We start from the raw sequence: 16,912 nt of genomic DNA, 5'->3' as shown, positions 1-16,912 counted from the left end.
TATTACTTTATTTATTGAGCTGTCCCATAAAAGCAATAGAACACTCGAGGTCATGATGTTATTTCGTGATAACGCACTCCTTCTCGTGTTCTATTGATTAAATCACTGTAATGTAAAGATTCTCATGGTGATAAAAAGGTGGAAAAAATATACACCACTGTTCTATACAGGATCAGATGATAATACACAATAAACAGTAGGCTACGACTGCCAAGCAGGTCAGAGATAAACATGGACAGCGTAATGGTTTTTAATAACTTGGTGCGTTAATACAGAATTTAGATGATGCTCATATAACCATATGCAAATGTTTGGGCTCCCCTGGTCAAATGACATGTTTTGTTGACATTTTAATGCACATGTTACAGCTTATTTGCTGAATTTAACACATTGGGAAAAATTAAGTACAAAAATATGGCCTGTGAAAAAGTTATGGCACACTTTTTATATCTATTTCCAATACAAAAATGCCATATTTAAGTGTGTTCTTTGTAGAAGACGTGTAACTTATTTTCACTTAGGAAGTTAACAAAACATAATTTGATTCAAACTTTTGTGTATGACTGTATATGTGTATGTTGAGTATTTCGCTTAGAAGGATCAGATTTTAGAACCAGAACTATCCATTTTCTTCAGAAAGTGAAGTCATACACTGTGATTTGTATGTTTTTGTGTTACAGATTAACGAAACCATGAACTCCATTCAGGAGCAGAAGGACACGAATGCGAAGATGCGTAAAGTGCTGGACTCTGTTACAGCAGACCTGATGGACAAAGAGGAGAAAGTGAAAGAGAATTCAGAAGTGAGTGGACGGAGAAAACTGTCTGACTTGGTTAATGACGTGTTCTAGTCCATGTTTATGGATCAGAAACCACATGATCAAGTCTGTTAGGCTATGTTTACACAGCAGGTAAAAGTGGCCCGAATCTGATTTTCTCACCAAATCTGATTTTTTTTTCGGCTGTTCACATTATCTTTTAAATGTGATCTATTAGTCTGAACAGATCAGCTCCTAAACTGACCCACATGCATAAAAGAACAGAGCTTCACGGCTCATCCACAGGTAAACAATCATGACTGCCAACGAACACCAGTCACTCCCAGAGGATCAGCTTCATCTTCACCAGCATCACAGGAGCCATCATGAAGCTTCACTGACTGACAGCTGAGCTCATCACCCAGAATGTGTCCGAGCCGTAAAAAGGGCGCGGTCACTTCTTCGGTTCGCGTCCTCGGATTCTTTAAACTCTGCTTTTAGACTTTTAACTGTTCTTTGACGCTGCAGCCTCGTTCTCCTGCGGCTGCGTTCGGACATTTCATTCAAAATCTCTTCAAACACTTGTGATGAGTCTCTTCTAATGTTTTGTACAGAAACATCAGCCTAAATGTTTGTGAGTCTCAGCGGCGCGAAATTATGACGAATGTCAAGTTGGATTGACATAAAAGTTGCATGAATTCCGATCTGGCTGTTCAGACTGAGTTGCATTGCTTCAGATCGGATACGTATCAGATTTCAGTACCACGTATGAAAGCGTCTCAAATCAGAATTGAAAATGTCAGATTCTGTGTGTTTATCTGTTCACAATGCCACACAGACTCACATCTGAGTCACATATGAAGAAAAAGATCCGTTTTGGGCCACTTTTACCTGCTGTGTGAACAAAGCCTTAGAGATTACTGAACATCTCCACATGGTTTGAGGCGAATGTGAGATGCTTTGGGCACAATGCTAATTGGTGGGCTACCACCATTGCTTGTTAGCTACATTAGCCTTGTAGACTCCAGTGCAAAACAATAGAAGCAAACTTCAGTCACCAAACGTGTAATAATATCATAACTAATAATTAATCTTTACTTATATAGCCCTTTTCACTTTAGTTACAAAGCCTCAATGTGCTTTGTGCATGATTTTAATTTAAACATTTGAAAGAATGTTGGCATAGGATAAATTAAATAGCAGCATAATTTCAAAATTTGGAAAAAACACTTCCAGTGCACTAGGCATAAGCTATAAGTCCATACAGTCTATATTTGGAAAATAGCAGCAAAAACTGTCTTTTTTGGATCCACTGGTTTTGTGATGTCACAAAACCCAACTCATTCTTTCAGGAGCCGTATTACAGAAACTTCTCATCTTTTTGTCTTAATTTAAAATCTGACAATTCAAGGTAAGATTTTTTGCAAATTTGAATTACAGAAGCAAATCTGACCTTAACTGAGGAGTCATATCTTAAGTTAGGAAATCTTGACCAACTCAGTCGAAGTCGACAATCAACTGTCATGTCCGTTACCTAGCAAATGACCATACAGCGGAAATGCGAACATGTAATTAAATCGATCAAGTTAGTTAGCCAGACAGCTAACATTAGCTATCGTTACTGACGTAAAAAAGGTCAAACAAAACTAAAGTGCGATAAACTTAACGTTAAATATAGTGTCACCGCTTCATGCTGTTTATCAGAGCGTCGTTTTCCCAAATGCTTTAGCGCTAGTTAACCTTATTCTGTCTAATAAACAGCTGACACCACTGATTTTATCTGACATGTTTTCATCAACATTAATGGGACGGTGGAGATCGGGTCTGCAGTGTATGGGATTTTTAAAATGCTGTTACAAAAAACTCTTAAGTCAAAACTGTTTTTAGTGTAGATTAATGTAACAGCGTTATGCCAGTTATAGTGAACTATGCTGCCTGACACTGCATAAAACCATAGAAACGGACCTTAAACCGAAGTTAGGACCCTGTTTGGGTTCATCCTAAAGTTAGGACAGGATTTAGGAGGTTTAGTCTAGTTAGGATGTTTGTGTGATGCTGTTTTCTTATCTGGAGTTCATGATGAGGTTATGAAGTTAGGAGCTGTTATTCTGTATTATACAACAGTTTGTTTCGGCCACGCAAGCTGATTGGTTGAGAAGTGTTCTAACAGTGCTGTTATTTCACCATAACATCACATTTTCACAAACACTGTATCACTCCACTGAGACGCCGTTGCTAAGCAACGACTTTGACAGCTGTAGGAGACATTTGAACGTTTTTTAATTCTTACTTTGCCACAAACAGAAAATGGACACTTTTAAGATCACATTTGACCGACAGCCGATTTGGTCAGACTCTGAAGATGAGACGACACTAAATTCCCAAACTGTCAGTTGGTCAGTGTGGAGCTGGAGAACGAACTGCTGGCTGTGCAGCGGGTGGGCGGAGCTCGTTACTCTGACGTAGCAACAAGCTGCTCGTTAAGGAACTATAATTTGGTGAAGGAACTGCGAACATTAAAACATATTAAACGCCGCGTTCACGGCCCAGTTTATTAATTTATTACTTTATTTATTTATGAGCTCTGTTGTTATTGGCTGCCTTGTATTGTGCTTCATTCAAAAAAGTAATCTGGGCTGAAACATTCATTATAACTTAAGGGGCTGTATTACAGAAACTTCTTAACTCTGAAATCTTATCTGTTTAGTCACCATGACAACTATAGCACTCGCCTTCGGCCCGTGATGTTATTTCGCGGTAGCACACTCCCTCTCGTGTTATATTGCTCAAATTGCTACTGTCCTAAATTCAGCCCGTACTGAAGTCGTCATGGTGAACAGATAAGATATCAGAGTCAACAAGTTTCTGTAATACGACTATTTTACCATCAACGTTACATATTAAACTCGTGTAGGTTCACTGTCGGTTTTGGATAGTAAATTAAATGGCTATAATAATGTTGTAGACGTGGTGACACCTGGTTCCTATCACCACCACTGTAAAGAAATGAGTCTCTAAGTTTCTCTATAATGAACATTTCTCCTCAAACCACTCAGAATCACTCTGTTTACATCTCAAGGACTGAAATATTCAGAAATTTTGAAAAATTGGTGGAATTCCCCTTTAATCATCCAATATCAGTACCTGATCTCACGAATGCTCTTGTGGCTGAATGTAGTCAAATGCTCACAGCAATGTTCCAACATCTAGTGTGAAGCCTTCCCAGAAGAGTAGAAGCTGTTACTGCAGCAAAGTGAGAACGAAGTCCCTTAAATACCCCTGATTTCAGAAGAAACGCTGGATGAGCAGGTGTTAAAAAACCTATGGACATATAATGCATATCAGTCTTACAGGCACAGTAAGAAAAACAGGCTGTTTAGTTCTAAGGGATAAAGAGAGGTTGGAAAACGGTCATGTACAAAATTATTAAGGACTATTTTTGGTACATAAAGCCACGCAAACATCATAAGAACAGAATAAATGCAAGAAAAGTGTGGGATATGCATGGTAAGGGAATTTAAGGTGGAATGTGTGTTTAATCTTTGTGTTTTAGCACATCTCCCAGCTGGAGAGGAGTATAGCCAGACTGAGCGCTTCACAACAGACACACCAACAGCAGCTGGAGGACAACATCAAAAAGTCTGAGGAGCTTGACAGACAAAAGTAGGCCGTGTTATTGTTCAGCTTATTTTTATTTTGCCTTTGGCTTCTTGTAGAGCTGTCAGTGTTATTCACTTCAACTCAGGTTACTCAGTTTTCAAAACTCATTAAAATGAACACCGATCAGGCATAACATTATGACCACCTCCTCGTTTCTACGCTCATTGTCCATTTTATCAGCTCCACTTACTATATAGGTGCACTTTGTAGTTCTACAGTTACAGACTGTAGTCCATCTGTTTCTCTGCATACTTTGTTAGCCCCCTTTTACCCTGTTCTTCAGTGGTCAGGACCCCCATGGACCCTCATAGAGCAGGTACTCTTTGAGTGGTGGATCATTCTCAGCACTGCAGTAACACTGATGTGGTGGTGGTGTGTTAGTGTGTGTTGTGCTGGTACAAGTGGATCAGACACAGCAGTGCTGGAGTTTTAAACACCGTGTCGCTGCTGGACTGAGAATAGTCCACCAACCAAAATATCCAGCGTCCTGTGACCACTGATGAAGGGTTTCGAGGATGACCAGCACAAACTGTGCAGCAGCAGATGAGCTATCGTCTCTGACTTTACATCTACAAGGTGGACTGACAAGGTAGGAGTGTCTAATAGAGTGGACAGTGAGTGGACACAGTGTTTAAAAACTCCAGCAGCACTGCTGTGTCTGATCTACTCATACCAGCACAACACACACTAACACACCACCACCTCGTCAGTGTTACTGCAGTGCTGAGAATGATCCACCACCCAAATAGTACCTGCTCTGTGAGGGTCCATGGGGGTCCTGACCACTGAAGAACAGGGTAAAAGGGGGCTAACAAAGTATCAGAGAAACAGATGGACTACAGTCTGTAACTGTAGAACTACAAAGTGCACCTATATAGTAAGTGGAGCTGATAAAATGGACAATGAGCATAGAAACAAGGAGGTGGTCAGAATGTTACGCCTGATTGGTTTATGGTTATATGGTTAAGGAAAAGCCTTTAACCTGTATAGAACCTCAGCTTTAAACTATAGTTTCCAGAAGTAGTTCTCGTACAGCATCACTCCACATAACTCAGCTTGGCACTTTTATATTAACAGTGTGTAATCAGCAGTGACAGCCTGAGCTCTGTGATATTCTGCTGGTTAATTTGCGTTACAGTTTTCTGTCGTCAACAGAGAGTCGTATGAGAAAGAGCTGCAAGAGACGAGAGACTCATTTGAACAGGGAATTCAGACCCTTCAGGAGAAGACGGCCGAGGTGAGGAACGTTCTGTGCAAGTGTGATAAAACAATTTGCTTCTCTCCACTTTTTAAAACACTTTTTTTTGAGAAGGAGGGATCAAAACACTAAATCCAGGCTCTTAGATGTCAGATTTAAGGCATCGATTTCCTGCCTGAGGCAAATCCTGCTGAGCTGTCGTCAAATCGAGCTTTTGAAAAACACGGCCTTCAAAGGCATGTTGTGCAGAGATGACCTTTAGCAGAGCCGGGCGCCGGACTGCCCTCAGATCTGCTATAGTTCACACAGACCAACCGGAGGCCATCAAGTCTGACCGTATGAGCTCATGAAAGGCCAAAAATCCCATCATTACCCTTTTAACAGACTCTCCAACAAATTAACCCTTACGCTGGGCATCAAAGGTTTGGGGAGGCTGAGCTTTTCCAAATGTTTTTAACACAAATGATCATGTTTCCTTTAGTCGGTTTGCAATAATGTGCTGTATTTATCAGGCTTATTCAGAGGAAACAGTACCACACTCCTAAAAACGAAGGGGCCAGTTGTCTGGAAATGTCCCAAAGTGTGAAAGTCAGTGTGGAGTTTTAAGCATTGTCACTACTTAAAGACACATTTTCTACAACTAAGTGAGCTTTTTTGTTTTTTAATGAAAAATATTATCATTTTATGTGTGTACACACATAACAATATTTATTTAAAAAAATATTTATGATTTGTGTGTACAGGCCAGCGTTTTTGGGTCGTTCTCCATTTGGAGTGGGAATTCAGGTGGATACGTCCATCAACATCTCCTATTATCATATATGCAGAAAGGAGAGCTTTATTCCAAACATATTTTAGTCACTGGTGTTGTATGAATATGGTGTAACACCAGTGACGGTGACTCCAGTGACATTCTGGTTAAAACTGAGGATTCTGTAAATCGTCTGACTCGTTGGCAGATCAGGTGACCTTGTGAACTGTTTAAAACCAGTAATAAAAATGATATTTATGGCTTTATTTTAACCAAAATTTAATTACCGAGCCATCAAAGCACAAAACACCGGTGATACATAGAAGTTATGAGCTGCCAGATGAACAAAATTATTAATAAATTAATGAAATATAGCGAGCGAGTGTGACTCGACTACTCATGCCTTGAGACACTTCCTCTCTGATGAGCCTCGACCCAAAGAAGCAGTTTAATAGAGCTGAAAATACTGTGTTAAAATGTAAAATAAGAGTCCTGATAACACCAGTGACCACAACCTCTATGACAAATGAATTTTTAAATAAAATACATGTTTTTTAAATGTAGTTTAACATTAATGATATAAAAAGTAAACATGAATCTGTTTTATACAAATTCCTGAGTTAAACCTTTTAAAACACTGTTTTATATTAAAAAGGTAGGAACTTGGTTTTGTGATGAACTGTTTTACAGATGCAGAGTGACTATGAAACAGGATAAAAAAGAAAAATCAGAGAATTATAAGGGCAGAGTGTTATTTAATCTTAGCTCAACTGTGTAAATGTACATACCGATTTTTGGAGCTGTGACTAATATTTTAAGCATCTTTTTAAGCCCTGAAACCTTTTGATATGGTTTCCCCTCCAAACGGAGAATGACCCATTTGAGTTCTGCTCAAAATGAGCTAAAATTATCCCCATTGAAACAATTACTACCAAAGTTTTGGTAGTGTTGTGGCTGTAGTGACAAAATGCTCACACTCAAAGCAGAAGGATTTTAGTCTAGAAGTCCAAAATGACTTTTTTTTCCAAAATTACACTTCAGTAGAACCATCCATGTCAGCATCATCCCAGAATTCCCATACTGGTGCTTTCCTATATATGTATGTAAATGATATATGTTTATATCTTACTTTTATATTATATTAATCTCTTTGAAAGTTTGAAAAAGAAGGCAAAGTGTCCTCAAATCTTTAGTGGCCTGTTTTTCCAGGTTTAGCTGCACATTTATCGACTGAAGAATCTATCCAAACCAATCTTTAATGCCTGGCTGTGTTGGTTTTGTGTTCAGGTGGAAAATCAGCTAGAAGAAGGACGGAAGGTGAACCGAGTTCATCTACAGTCCATCGCTGAGTTATCAGCCAGTTTCAGCGCTCAGAGGAAAAAAGAAGACGATGCCCTAGCAGATCATCACAGCCTGTCCAGACAGTGGGCTTCACTCTGCTACTGTCCACATACTTCACCACACAACAGCTACACTTTTATCACTTTCATGATTTTTATTAGGACAAAAGCAGTGATGTCACCAAAACCCGCAGCTTTTAAAGTATTTAAAGTTCTGCCAGCTCACAAAATGTGAAAATTCAAAACCTCCTGCTCTCTCTCCACCCCACACAGTCCAAACGTAGAAACTTAGCAGCAAAAACATCCCGTTTTGTATTTACTGTTTTTGTGATGCAACAGAAATCAAGCATCTTACAGTGCTCATATTCAGCCTACAGCAGTTTAGCTCCTCCCATTCACTCTGAAGTTAAATAGAGTGTTTCAGCCATGACTTCTTTCTGAAGGAATTGCAATATAGGGCAGCCAATCAGAACAGAGCTAATTTACATCTATCAGTCTTAAAGGCACAGTAACAAATGCAGCCTGTTTAATTGTAATAAAGGATAAAGAGAGGCTGGAAACTGATCATGTAAAAAAGAACTATGACTGTTTTTGTACACAAAACCACACGAATGTCATAAGTTAACCTCAGGGGGAAAAATACAAAAAAGCAGGATATGGGCTCTTAAAAGATTTTTCTAAAAAAAAATTATTTTTTTAATTACAATTTCCTTTTTTTAAAAATGTGATAATTTTATCTTTAAAAAAACATTCAAAAGTTTGTATTTTCTACAATTGTCTAATATTTGGCTTTTTAAACAAAAATATAATCAAAGCAATGATAAATTAAAGCTGATTTTGCTCGTTTCTGTATTTGTGTAAAATGTCAACACATTTCTGCTTCATTTGATGGTGTAAAATGTTTATAAGACACTCCAATAGTTTTACATCAACAATTTCCTCTGTTCCTCTTAAAGCTTTTGTGTAAACTAACTGCAGTTTCTTTCATTCTGAACTTATTTCTCTTTGTTTCCTCTTAGACTGGAAAAGTCCAAGCAGAGGCTCGATGAGCGAATTGCATTGATCGCCAAGTACAAGCTTGAGGTCAAAGAGATGGAGAAAGAGATGAAACAGCTCCAGGAAACCAACATGTATGATGTTATTAATGTTAACCAGTCTAACAGAAAAAGCAACCCTTTAATAAAAGCTTATGGAACAGTTTATTGAAAAACCAAGTTTAATTTTCCCCTCTTACCCCAAATGTAGTCGATCAGCCAAGACGTGTCTGAAGTGTGCCTTATTAGTTTTAGCACTGGAGCTACAAGGCTAATGTAGCTAACAAGTAATGGAAGCTTAGTACTGACTTCAAGTCATGATGGAAATATGCTATATGGACAAAAGTATTGGGACACCTACACATCACACCTACAGCTGGCACAGTGCAGTCAGGCAGGTAACGTTCTCCTGGCATTCGCCAAACCCAGACTCGTCCATCAGACTGACAGATAGAGAAGCTGATTCATCACTCCACAGAATACGTTTCCACTGCTCCAGAGTCCAGTGGTGGCGCTTTACTCCACTCCATCCGACACTTGGCATTGTGCTTGGTGATGTAAGGCTGCATGCAGCTGCTCAGCCATGGAAACCCTGTCATGAAGCTCCTGGTGCAGTTTTTGTTCTGATGTTGATCCAGAGGAGGTTTGAACTCTGCAGTTATTGATCAGCAGAGCGTTGGTGACTTTTATGCTCTATGCTCCTCAGAACTCGGCGACCCGCTCTGTAACTTTACGTGGTCGGACACTTCGTGGCTGAGTTGCTGTGGTTCCTAAACACTTCCACTTTTCAATAATACCACTCACAGTTGATTGTGGAAAATCTAGGAAGGAAGGAATTTCACGAACTGACTTGTTGCAGTAGTGGCATACTGTTACAGCACCATGCTGGAATTCAATGAGCTCTTTAGACTTGTTCTTTTACAAATGTGTGTAAAGGCAGGCTGCATGGCTAGGTGCTTGATTTTATACACCTGCAGCAATAAGACTGAATGAAACACCTGAATTCAATGATAAAGAGGTGTGTTCCAATACTTTTGTCCATATAGTGTATCATAGAAATGAGATGAGCACACATGAACACCACCACAGTGTCATAATTACTAATGCAAAACTCTGATTTTTTCAGAGCATCAAAAAAGGCAGCGGGAGGCGCTGATAGTCGCATTGATAATCTTAATTATTCAACAGCCACACATTAGCACTGTGGGCTAAAATCATTTTTAATGTCTTACTCTCATCCGCACGCAAAAAACACATGAGCATATCGTTAGGGACTGTGTATCGAGTTGGGTTTGAAAAAGATGGTTCTTAAAGGGTTCTTTAGTAAAGAAAATCGTTCTATATAGAACGATGAACACTCAAAGAACCCATTGCATGATTACAGGGTTCTTTGCATCATGAAATGGTTCTTCCGATTGATAGAGAATGTGCTGTGGATGGTTCTATATAAAACTTTTTTGAAAATGGTTCTACATAGCAGCCAGAAGTGTTCTTCTATTGTTACGGTGTCAAGCTTGTAACCATTTTGGTTGCCTTTTAGAACCCTTTTCAGAAAGGTTCTATATAGAACAATCTATAGCACATTCATTCTCATTTTCCATCAGTCTGAAGAACACTTCAATGATGCGAAGAACCCTTTAATCATGCAAAGGGTTTGTTGAGTGTTCAGGGTTTTATATAGAACAATTTTCTTTACTAAAGAACCCTTGAAGCACCTTCTTTTTTAAGAGTGTAGTGGAGACGTTCTTGGGTGTCGTATCTCATCTTGATGCTCCTGAACAGATATTATAAAGCTTGTGTCTAATGTTTCTCTCAGAAACCGTACGTTGGTTCCACGTGGCTGATATTTCACTGTTGATCTGCTGCAGCTCCAAGTGTTTGAACGGATCTGCGCTGATCAGTGCAGGAGAGCAGATTTTAATCACTGCTTTTCGTTTTCGTAATCATTCAAATGATTTGTCGAGTATTTCGACACTTTATTGTCTTTCTGTTTAGTCTTTTGGGTTTTTTCCTCTTTTGGCTGAAACCCAAAAGTGCCACTTCTGCAAGCCTAATCACAGATGTGCAAAATACCAGTTTATCCCAGCATTGTCTGTCCATCAACTCAAGCATTTATCAAAGTAAAGCTCTGTAAAACTGTGTCTGTGCTGATCCATCCCTGTTAAAGTGCATGCAAGCGAGTACTGGTCAGGTTTAGGCTTCACTTTAATGTCCATCCAGACCTCTAAAAAGCAGAGTCAAAAGCTTCAGACACCAAACATGTTTTGCTCAACTCCTTAACAATGCAGGTTTATTTCATACAAAGGTTTATTATTGAGTAACTACAGAGACTTCATTGCAAACTAATCGAGCTATTCCTAGGTTATAGAGGTGTGTAATAAAACTTTGGGCCCACCGTGGCTTGTTAAGGGATTAATTAACTACATTTAGGCTAAAGGGGAAAAAAGCCTTTTGGAGAACTAATCCTGTAACACCAACAACCAAAATATTTGTTTATTGTACTGACAACAGTTTCACAATACCTTTATTTTTGTCTTTGATCTCAGAGTCAACACAGAGCTGTTTCAGAAGAACCTGAAGGACCTCGAAGGTCAACTAGCCAAAGAGAAGAAGAGCAGGTTCAAACTGCTACATCTCATCTTTGCTAATGCATCCAGTTACAGAGATCTTTCCTAACGTTTTACATGTCAATGTTCTGCTCAGAGCAGCGCTCGAGGTGGAGAGAGTTGAACTCTGTCAGTCTCTGGAGACCCTTAAAGAACAGAATGAACAGCATGTGAGAGAACTGAGCTCAAACATAGCATTAATGAAGAAGAAATACAGCGATCTACAAGAGGAGGTCAGAGCCGTTTTGCTACAGTAAAATACTCTGAAAACTCTCACTGATAGTCCATTTGGATCCTAAAGTGGTTTGATGTATTTGTAGAGGGAGAAGCTTCAAGAACACGAAGCCATGAGCTCTTTGATCGACCAACTCACAGACATGGTCTCCAGCGCTGAAGAGGAGTGTAAACAGATGGAAATCAGTTACTGCACTGAAATACAACAACTCACTGTAAGAGAAATCTTATATACTCAGTACTATAACCAGCTTTAGAGTCACTCACTTCCACTCACTGGCCACTTTATTAGAAACACCTGCCTTGTGGTTCCACTAATTGGCCACTTTATTAGAAACATCTACCTTGTACTACCACTCACTGGCCACTTTATTAGAAACATCTACCTTGTACTACCACTCACTGGCCACTTTATTAGAAACACCTACCTTGTACTTCCACTCACTGGCCACTTTATTAGAAACATCTACAATGTATTTCCACTCACTGGCCACTTTATTAGAAACACCTACCTTGTACTACCACTCACTGGCCACTTTATTAGAAACACCTACCTTGTACTACCACTCACTGGCCACTTTATTAGAAACATCTACCTTGTACTACCACTCACTGGCCACTTTATTAGAAACATCTACAATGTACTTCCACTCACTGGCCACTTTATTAGAAACAACTACCTTGTACTTCCACTCACTGGCCACTTTATTAGAAACACCTACCTTGTACTACCACTCACTGGCCACTTTATTAGAAACATCTACAATGTACTTCCACTCACTGGCCACTTTATTAGAAACACCTACCTTTTACTTCCACTCACTGGCCACTTTATTAGAAACATCTACCTTGTACTACCACTCACTGGCCACTTTATTAGAAACATCTACCTTGTACTACCACTCACTGGCCACTTTATTAGAAACACCTACCTTGTACTTCCACTCACTGGCCACTTTATTAGAAACATCTACAATGTATTTCCACTCACTGGCCACTTTATTAGAAACACCTACCTTGTACTACCACTCACTGGCCACTTTATTAGAAACATCTACCTTGTACTACCACTCACTGGCCACTTTATTAGAAACACCTACAATGTACTTCCACTCACTGGCCACTTTATTAGAAACAACTACCTTGTACTTCCACTCACTGGCCACTTTATTAGAAACACCTACAATGTACTTCCACTCACTGGCCACTTTATTAGAAACAACTACCTTGTACTACCACTCACTGGCCACTTTATTAGAAACACCTACCTTGTACTTCCACTCACTGGCCACTTTATTAGAAACATCTACAATGTATTTCCACTCACTGGCCACTTTATTAGAAACACCTACCTTGTACTACCACTCACTGGCCACTTTATTAGAAACACCTACCTTGTACTACCACTCACTGGCCACTTTATTAGAAACACCTACCTTGTACTTCCACTCACTGGCCACTTTATTAGAAACACTACCTTGTACTTCCACTCACTGGCCACTTTATTAGAAACACCTACATGTACTTCCACTCACTGGCCACTTTATTAGAAACAACTACCTTGTACTTCCACTCACTGGCCACTTTATTAGAAACACCTACCTTGTACTTCCACTCACTGGCCACTTTATTAGAAACAACTACCTTGTACTTCCACTCACTGGCCACTTTATTAGAAACACCAATCGTGGTTATGCTCGCTGGCCACTTTATTAGAAACACCTGCCTTGTACCTCCACTCACTGGCCACTTTATTAGAACCTACTAACACAAACAGTGCATCCACAGATGGGCTATAATCTTTAAGTGATGAAGTGGACAGTGGAAGTATGTTAAAATAACGTGTTAACCGTGTCCCCTAACTAAAAGATGGAGGCTGAATCAATCACCAGAGCTCAGCTGGATCAAGAGGAAGTACTTCAAGTCCAAGAATCCGTGTTGAAGGAGGCCAAGGTTCAGTTTGACATCGAACATTCCAGACATGAGACGCTTAAACAACAAACAGCTGGTACAGCCACCACTCCCACTCAGCTGATGGACAAACAGAAAAACAGACATAACACTAACAGTTTAGCGCGCAGACACCTTTACATATGACCCCTCCATGGACACTCAGAGAGCCCTGTGCATGTTTGACTGGTTCGTTGCATCATGAAAGTGTTCTTCAGATTGATGGAGACTGTGTTGTAGAGGGTTCTATACAGTACCCAAAAGGGTTCTTCTATTGTTACAAGCTTGACATTGTCATAGCAGAAGAACCCTTTTGGGTACTACATAGAACCATCCGAAGCACATTCTCCATCGATCTGAAGAACACTTCAATGATGCAAAGAACCCTTTAATCATGCAAATGGTTCTTTGAGTGTTCATGGTTCTAGAACCAATTTCTATACTAAAGAACCCTTGAAGAACCATGTAGTTTTACAGCATTGAAGGATTAATACACCCACGCTCAACATCAACAACTGTCATTGATATTTATTCATTATAAAGGCGAATTTGCCTGTGTTCAACCTGTTTGCTGATGTTTGGCTGTTTGATCTTTATTGTTATTTGTTGTTGTTAAATTGTTATATGTTGTTTATTTATTGTTTTTACCTTCCAGAGATGAAGGCCAGAAAAAATCATCTTGAGCTGTCCATTCAGAAGGTGAAAGAACAAACAGCTGCACTCCTTCAGCCGAAGGTAAAACACTGTACCCTCATTCAGTCGTCCATTCAGCAGGTCAGCGTTACTCATTGATATCTATAATATTTGGGTGACGCTTCATTCTGAGTGTCTTTTTTAGATAATAAACACTCAGCAGACTCTCAGTAACATCAGCAGCGTATCAGTGATGTAGCAGCAGTGAATACATTCAGTAGATTATCAGAGACTTTTAATCTGCTGAATTCAGCTGAGAGGAACTGAACATTAACAGGTTTAATACAGACCATCAGCATCCTCAGCCAGCTGATACAGACACACTGACACCATCCTGAACTGGAGCTGCACTGGATTAGGGTTTGGTTAAGATTAGAGTTAGGATTAGGGCCAGGGTGAGGGTTAGGATTAGGTTTTGGGTTTAGGTTGAGGTTAAGGTTAGGATTAGGGCCAGGGTGAGGGTAAGAATTAGGTTTTGGGTTGAGGTTAACGTTAGGGTTAGGATTAGGGCCAGTGTGAAGGTTAGGATTAGGTTTTGAGTTCAGGTTGAGGTTAAGGTTAAGATTAGGATTAGGGCCAGGGTGAGGGTAGGAATTAGGTTTTGGGTTTAGGTTGAGGTTAAGGTTAAGGTTAGGATTAGGGCCAGTGTGAAGGTTAGGATTAGGTTTTGAGTTCAGGTTGAGGTTAAGGTTAAGATTAGGATTAGGGTCAGGGTGAGGGTAAGAATTAGGTTTTGGGTTGAGGTTAAGGTTAGGGTTAGGATTAGAGTCAGGGTGAGAGTTAGGATTAGGTTTTGAGTTTAGGTTGAGGTTAAGGTTAAGATTAGGATTAGGGCCAGGGTGAAGGTTAGGATTAGGTTTTGAGTTTAGGTTGAGGTTAAGGTTAGGATTAGGGCCAGTGTGAAGGTTAGGATTAGGTTTTGGGTTTAGGTTGAGGTTAAGATTAGGATTAGGGTCAGGGTGAGGGTAAGAATTAGGTTTTGGGTTGAGGTTAAGGTTAGGGTTAGGGCCAGGGTGAGGGTTAGGATTAGGTTTTGGGTTTAGGTTGAGGTTAAGATTAGGATTAGGGCCAGGGTGAGGGTAAGAATTAGGTTTCGGGTTTAAATTGAGGTTAGGGTTAGGATTAGGGCCAGGGTGAGGGTTAGGTTTTGGGTTGAGGTTAAGGTAAGGTTTAGGATTAGGGCCAGGGTAAGGATTAGGTTTTGGGTTGAGGTTGGTAAGGTTAAGTTTTGCGTAATGAAAGTAACATATTAAAGAAACATCTACTTAATGTAAGTAATGTATCAACAGAACATCTACAAGATATTTACCTCAGTGTATTCAGATGATTCACTCCTGCTACTATGCTACTGATACTCAAGGACCACTCAAAATAAAGTGTTTCCAATATTTGGAACATAATATGCCGGTAAAGGAGGATCTGAAGAGGGAGCTGCGGGCTCTGCGGGCCGAGCACATGGAGGAGCTGATTAATCAGGCAGCTGAAATCAGCGCCGCGGAGAGGAGCATCTACGAGAACGGACTGATGTTGGAGCGAGTCAGCATGGAAAACAGTCGACTGCACCTGGTGGGTGACCTGCTAGTTCACTTTTGTTCTACATTAAATGCACAGTAGTAGAGCTTTAAGGCCTGAAGATGTGCGTTTTTGGTTTGTAGAGGATTGAACAAATGAAGGAGGAGCTCTGCAGCACAGAGAGAGAGAAGGAGGAGCACTCAGAGCAGACAGGTCCGGATGAAGGAAGAAATGCAGTCCCTCTGCAGTGAGTCTAGCATTGCTTTTCATGAAACCCTCCCAAAAAAGAGGCAGATCTAATGATCTGCGATGTGGAGAACCTGTTTTCTGGTAGCAGTGTGTCAAATTTTGATTTCGGCCACATAAAAATTACATAAACCGCCATCACAGCTGATATAAACCTACGTAAACATTTATGGTAACACTTTACTTGAAGGGTGTTGACATTCATAAGATCCTATAGAAACACTTCATAACATGTTGATGAATGTTTAAATCAACATTTCTAAAGTATACATGTTTTACATGATATTAATATGGACTTCTATGCCATTTTACTGAGTAATATTTTCAAAATAAAATCCTCATTTTTGATTATGAAAAAGTATATTATTTTCAGTAAAGCGCCTCATTTCTGGACAGCCAAAATAAAAATGATCTTGCTTTACCCTTTGGTCATTAAGTGGTTTGACACTCAGGCATGTTTCAGCTCTACTTTTGACTCCTTTAAAAAAGTCAAAAAAGAAGAAATTGAGTCATTATTCTGATTTACCATGTCAAAACTCGGAGATAACATATTTTTTAGAAGAACATTCAGCATATAAAGTAAAATATGGACATGCTGCCATAAACAGAAGGAATAGAGCTATAAATAGCTATGACAAGTTTGTGGTATGGCTATGTCAGTGTTACGTAGCAGAGTTTAAGTGTTACCTTGATATCGTCGCTGTCCAAAGAAAAAGGAGTATCTCCCAAATAGAAACTGTACAGAAGAAGGGAGAAATACTCTTAATTAATGTAAAGAGATTTTATTCCAAGTGATTTTAGAGCATTTCTATTGGTCCGCTGGTGTGTTGAAATGTTATAGATAAATTAAAAATGTGCAAAAATGGAGAGATAACATGGTTTTCGTTGGACAGCGAATTGAGTTAATTGCAAAGTTTCACCTGTGTTAAT

At 39.6% G+C, this 16,912-nt stretch overlaps 1 protein-coding gene across 2 annotated transcripts in view; it reads left to right on the top strand.

Moving 5' to 3' along the window:
* Positions 1–16,912, top strand: part of ccdc175 (coiled-coil domain containing 175) — a 29,560-nt gene that overhangs the window by 11,201 nt on the left and 1,447 nt on the right. The window contains exons 6-17 of one of the 2 annotated variants that reach the window (XM_036593526.1): positions 681–803; positions 4,312–4,421; positions 5,574–5,655; positions 7,655–7,791; positions 8,727–8,837; positions 11,288–11,359; positions 11,445–11,580; positions 11,668–11,796; positions 13,451–13,589; positions 14,187–14,266; positions 15,638–15,790; positions 15,880–15,983. In XM_036593526.1, coding sequence (XP_036449419.1) covers positions 681–803; positions 4,312–4,421; positions 5,574–5,655; positions 7,655–7,791; positions 8,727–8,837; positions 11,288–11,359; positions 11,445–11,580; positions 11,668–11,796; positions 13,451–13,589; positions 14,187–14,266; positions 15,638–15,790; positions 15,880–15,983 — 1,376 coding nt within the window. Of the gene's footprint in view, positions 1–680; positions 804–4,311; positions 4,422–5,573; positions 5,656–7,654; positions 7,792–8,726; positions 8,838–11,287; positions 11,360–11,444; positions 11,581–11,667; positions 11,797–13,450; positions 13,590–14,186; positions 14,267–15,584; positions 15,791–15,879; positions 15,984–16,912 lie in introns of those variants that run through there. The other variant, XM_036593527.1, reaches the window with a different exon arrangement.

Source organism: Colossoma macropomum, unplaced genomic scaffold (genome assembly GCF_904425465.1).
Source record: "Colossoma macropomum unplaced genomic scaffold, Colossoma_macropomum, whole genome shotgun sequence".
Lineage (NCBI taxonomy): Eukaryota > Metazoa > Chordata > Actinopteri > Characiformes > Serrasalmidae > Colossoma > Colossoma macropomum.
The sequence above is the reverse complement of the archived record's forward strand: the minus strand, read 5'-3'. Positions and strand labels throughout refer to the sequence as shown.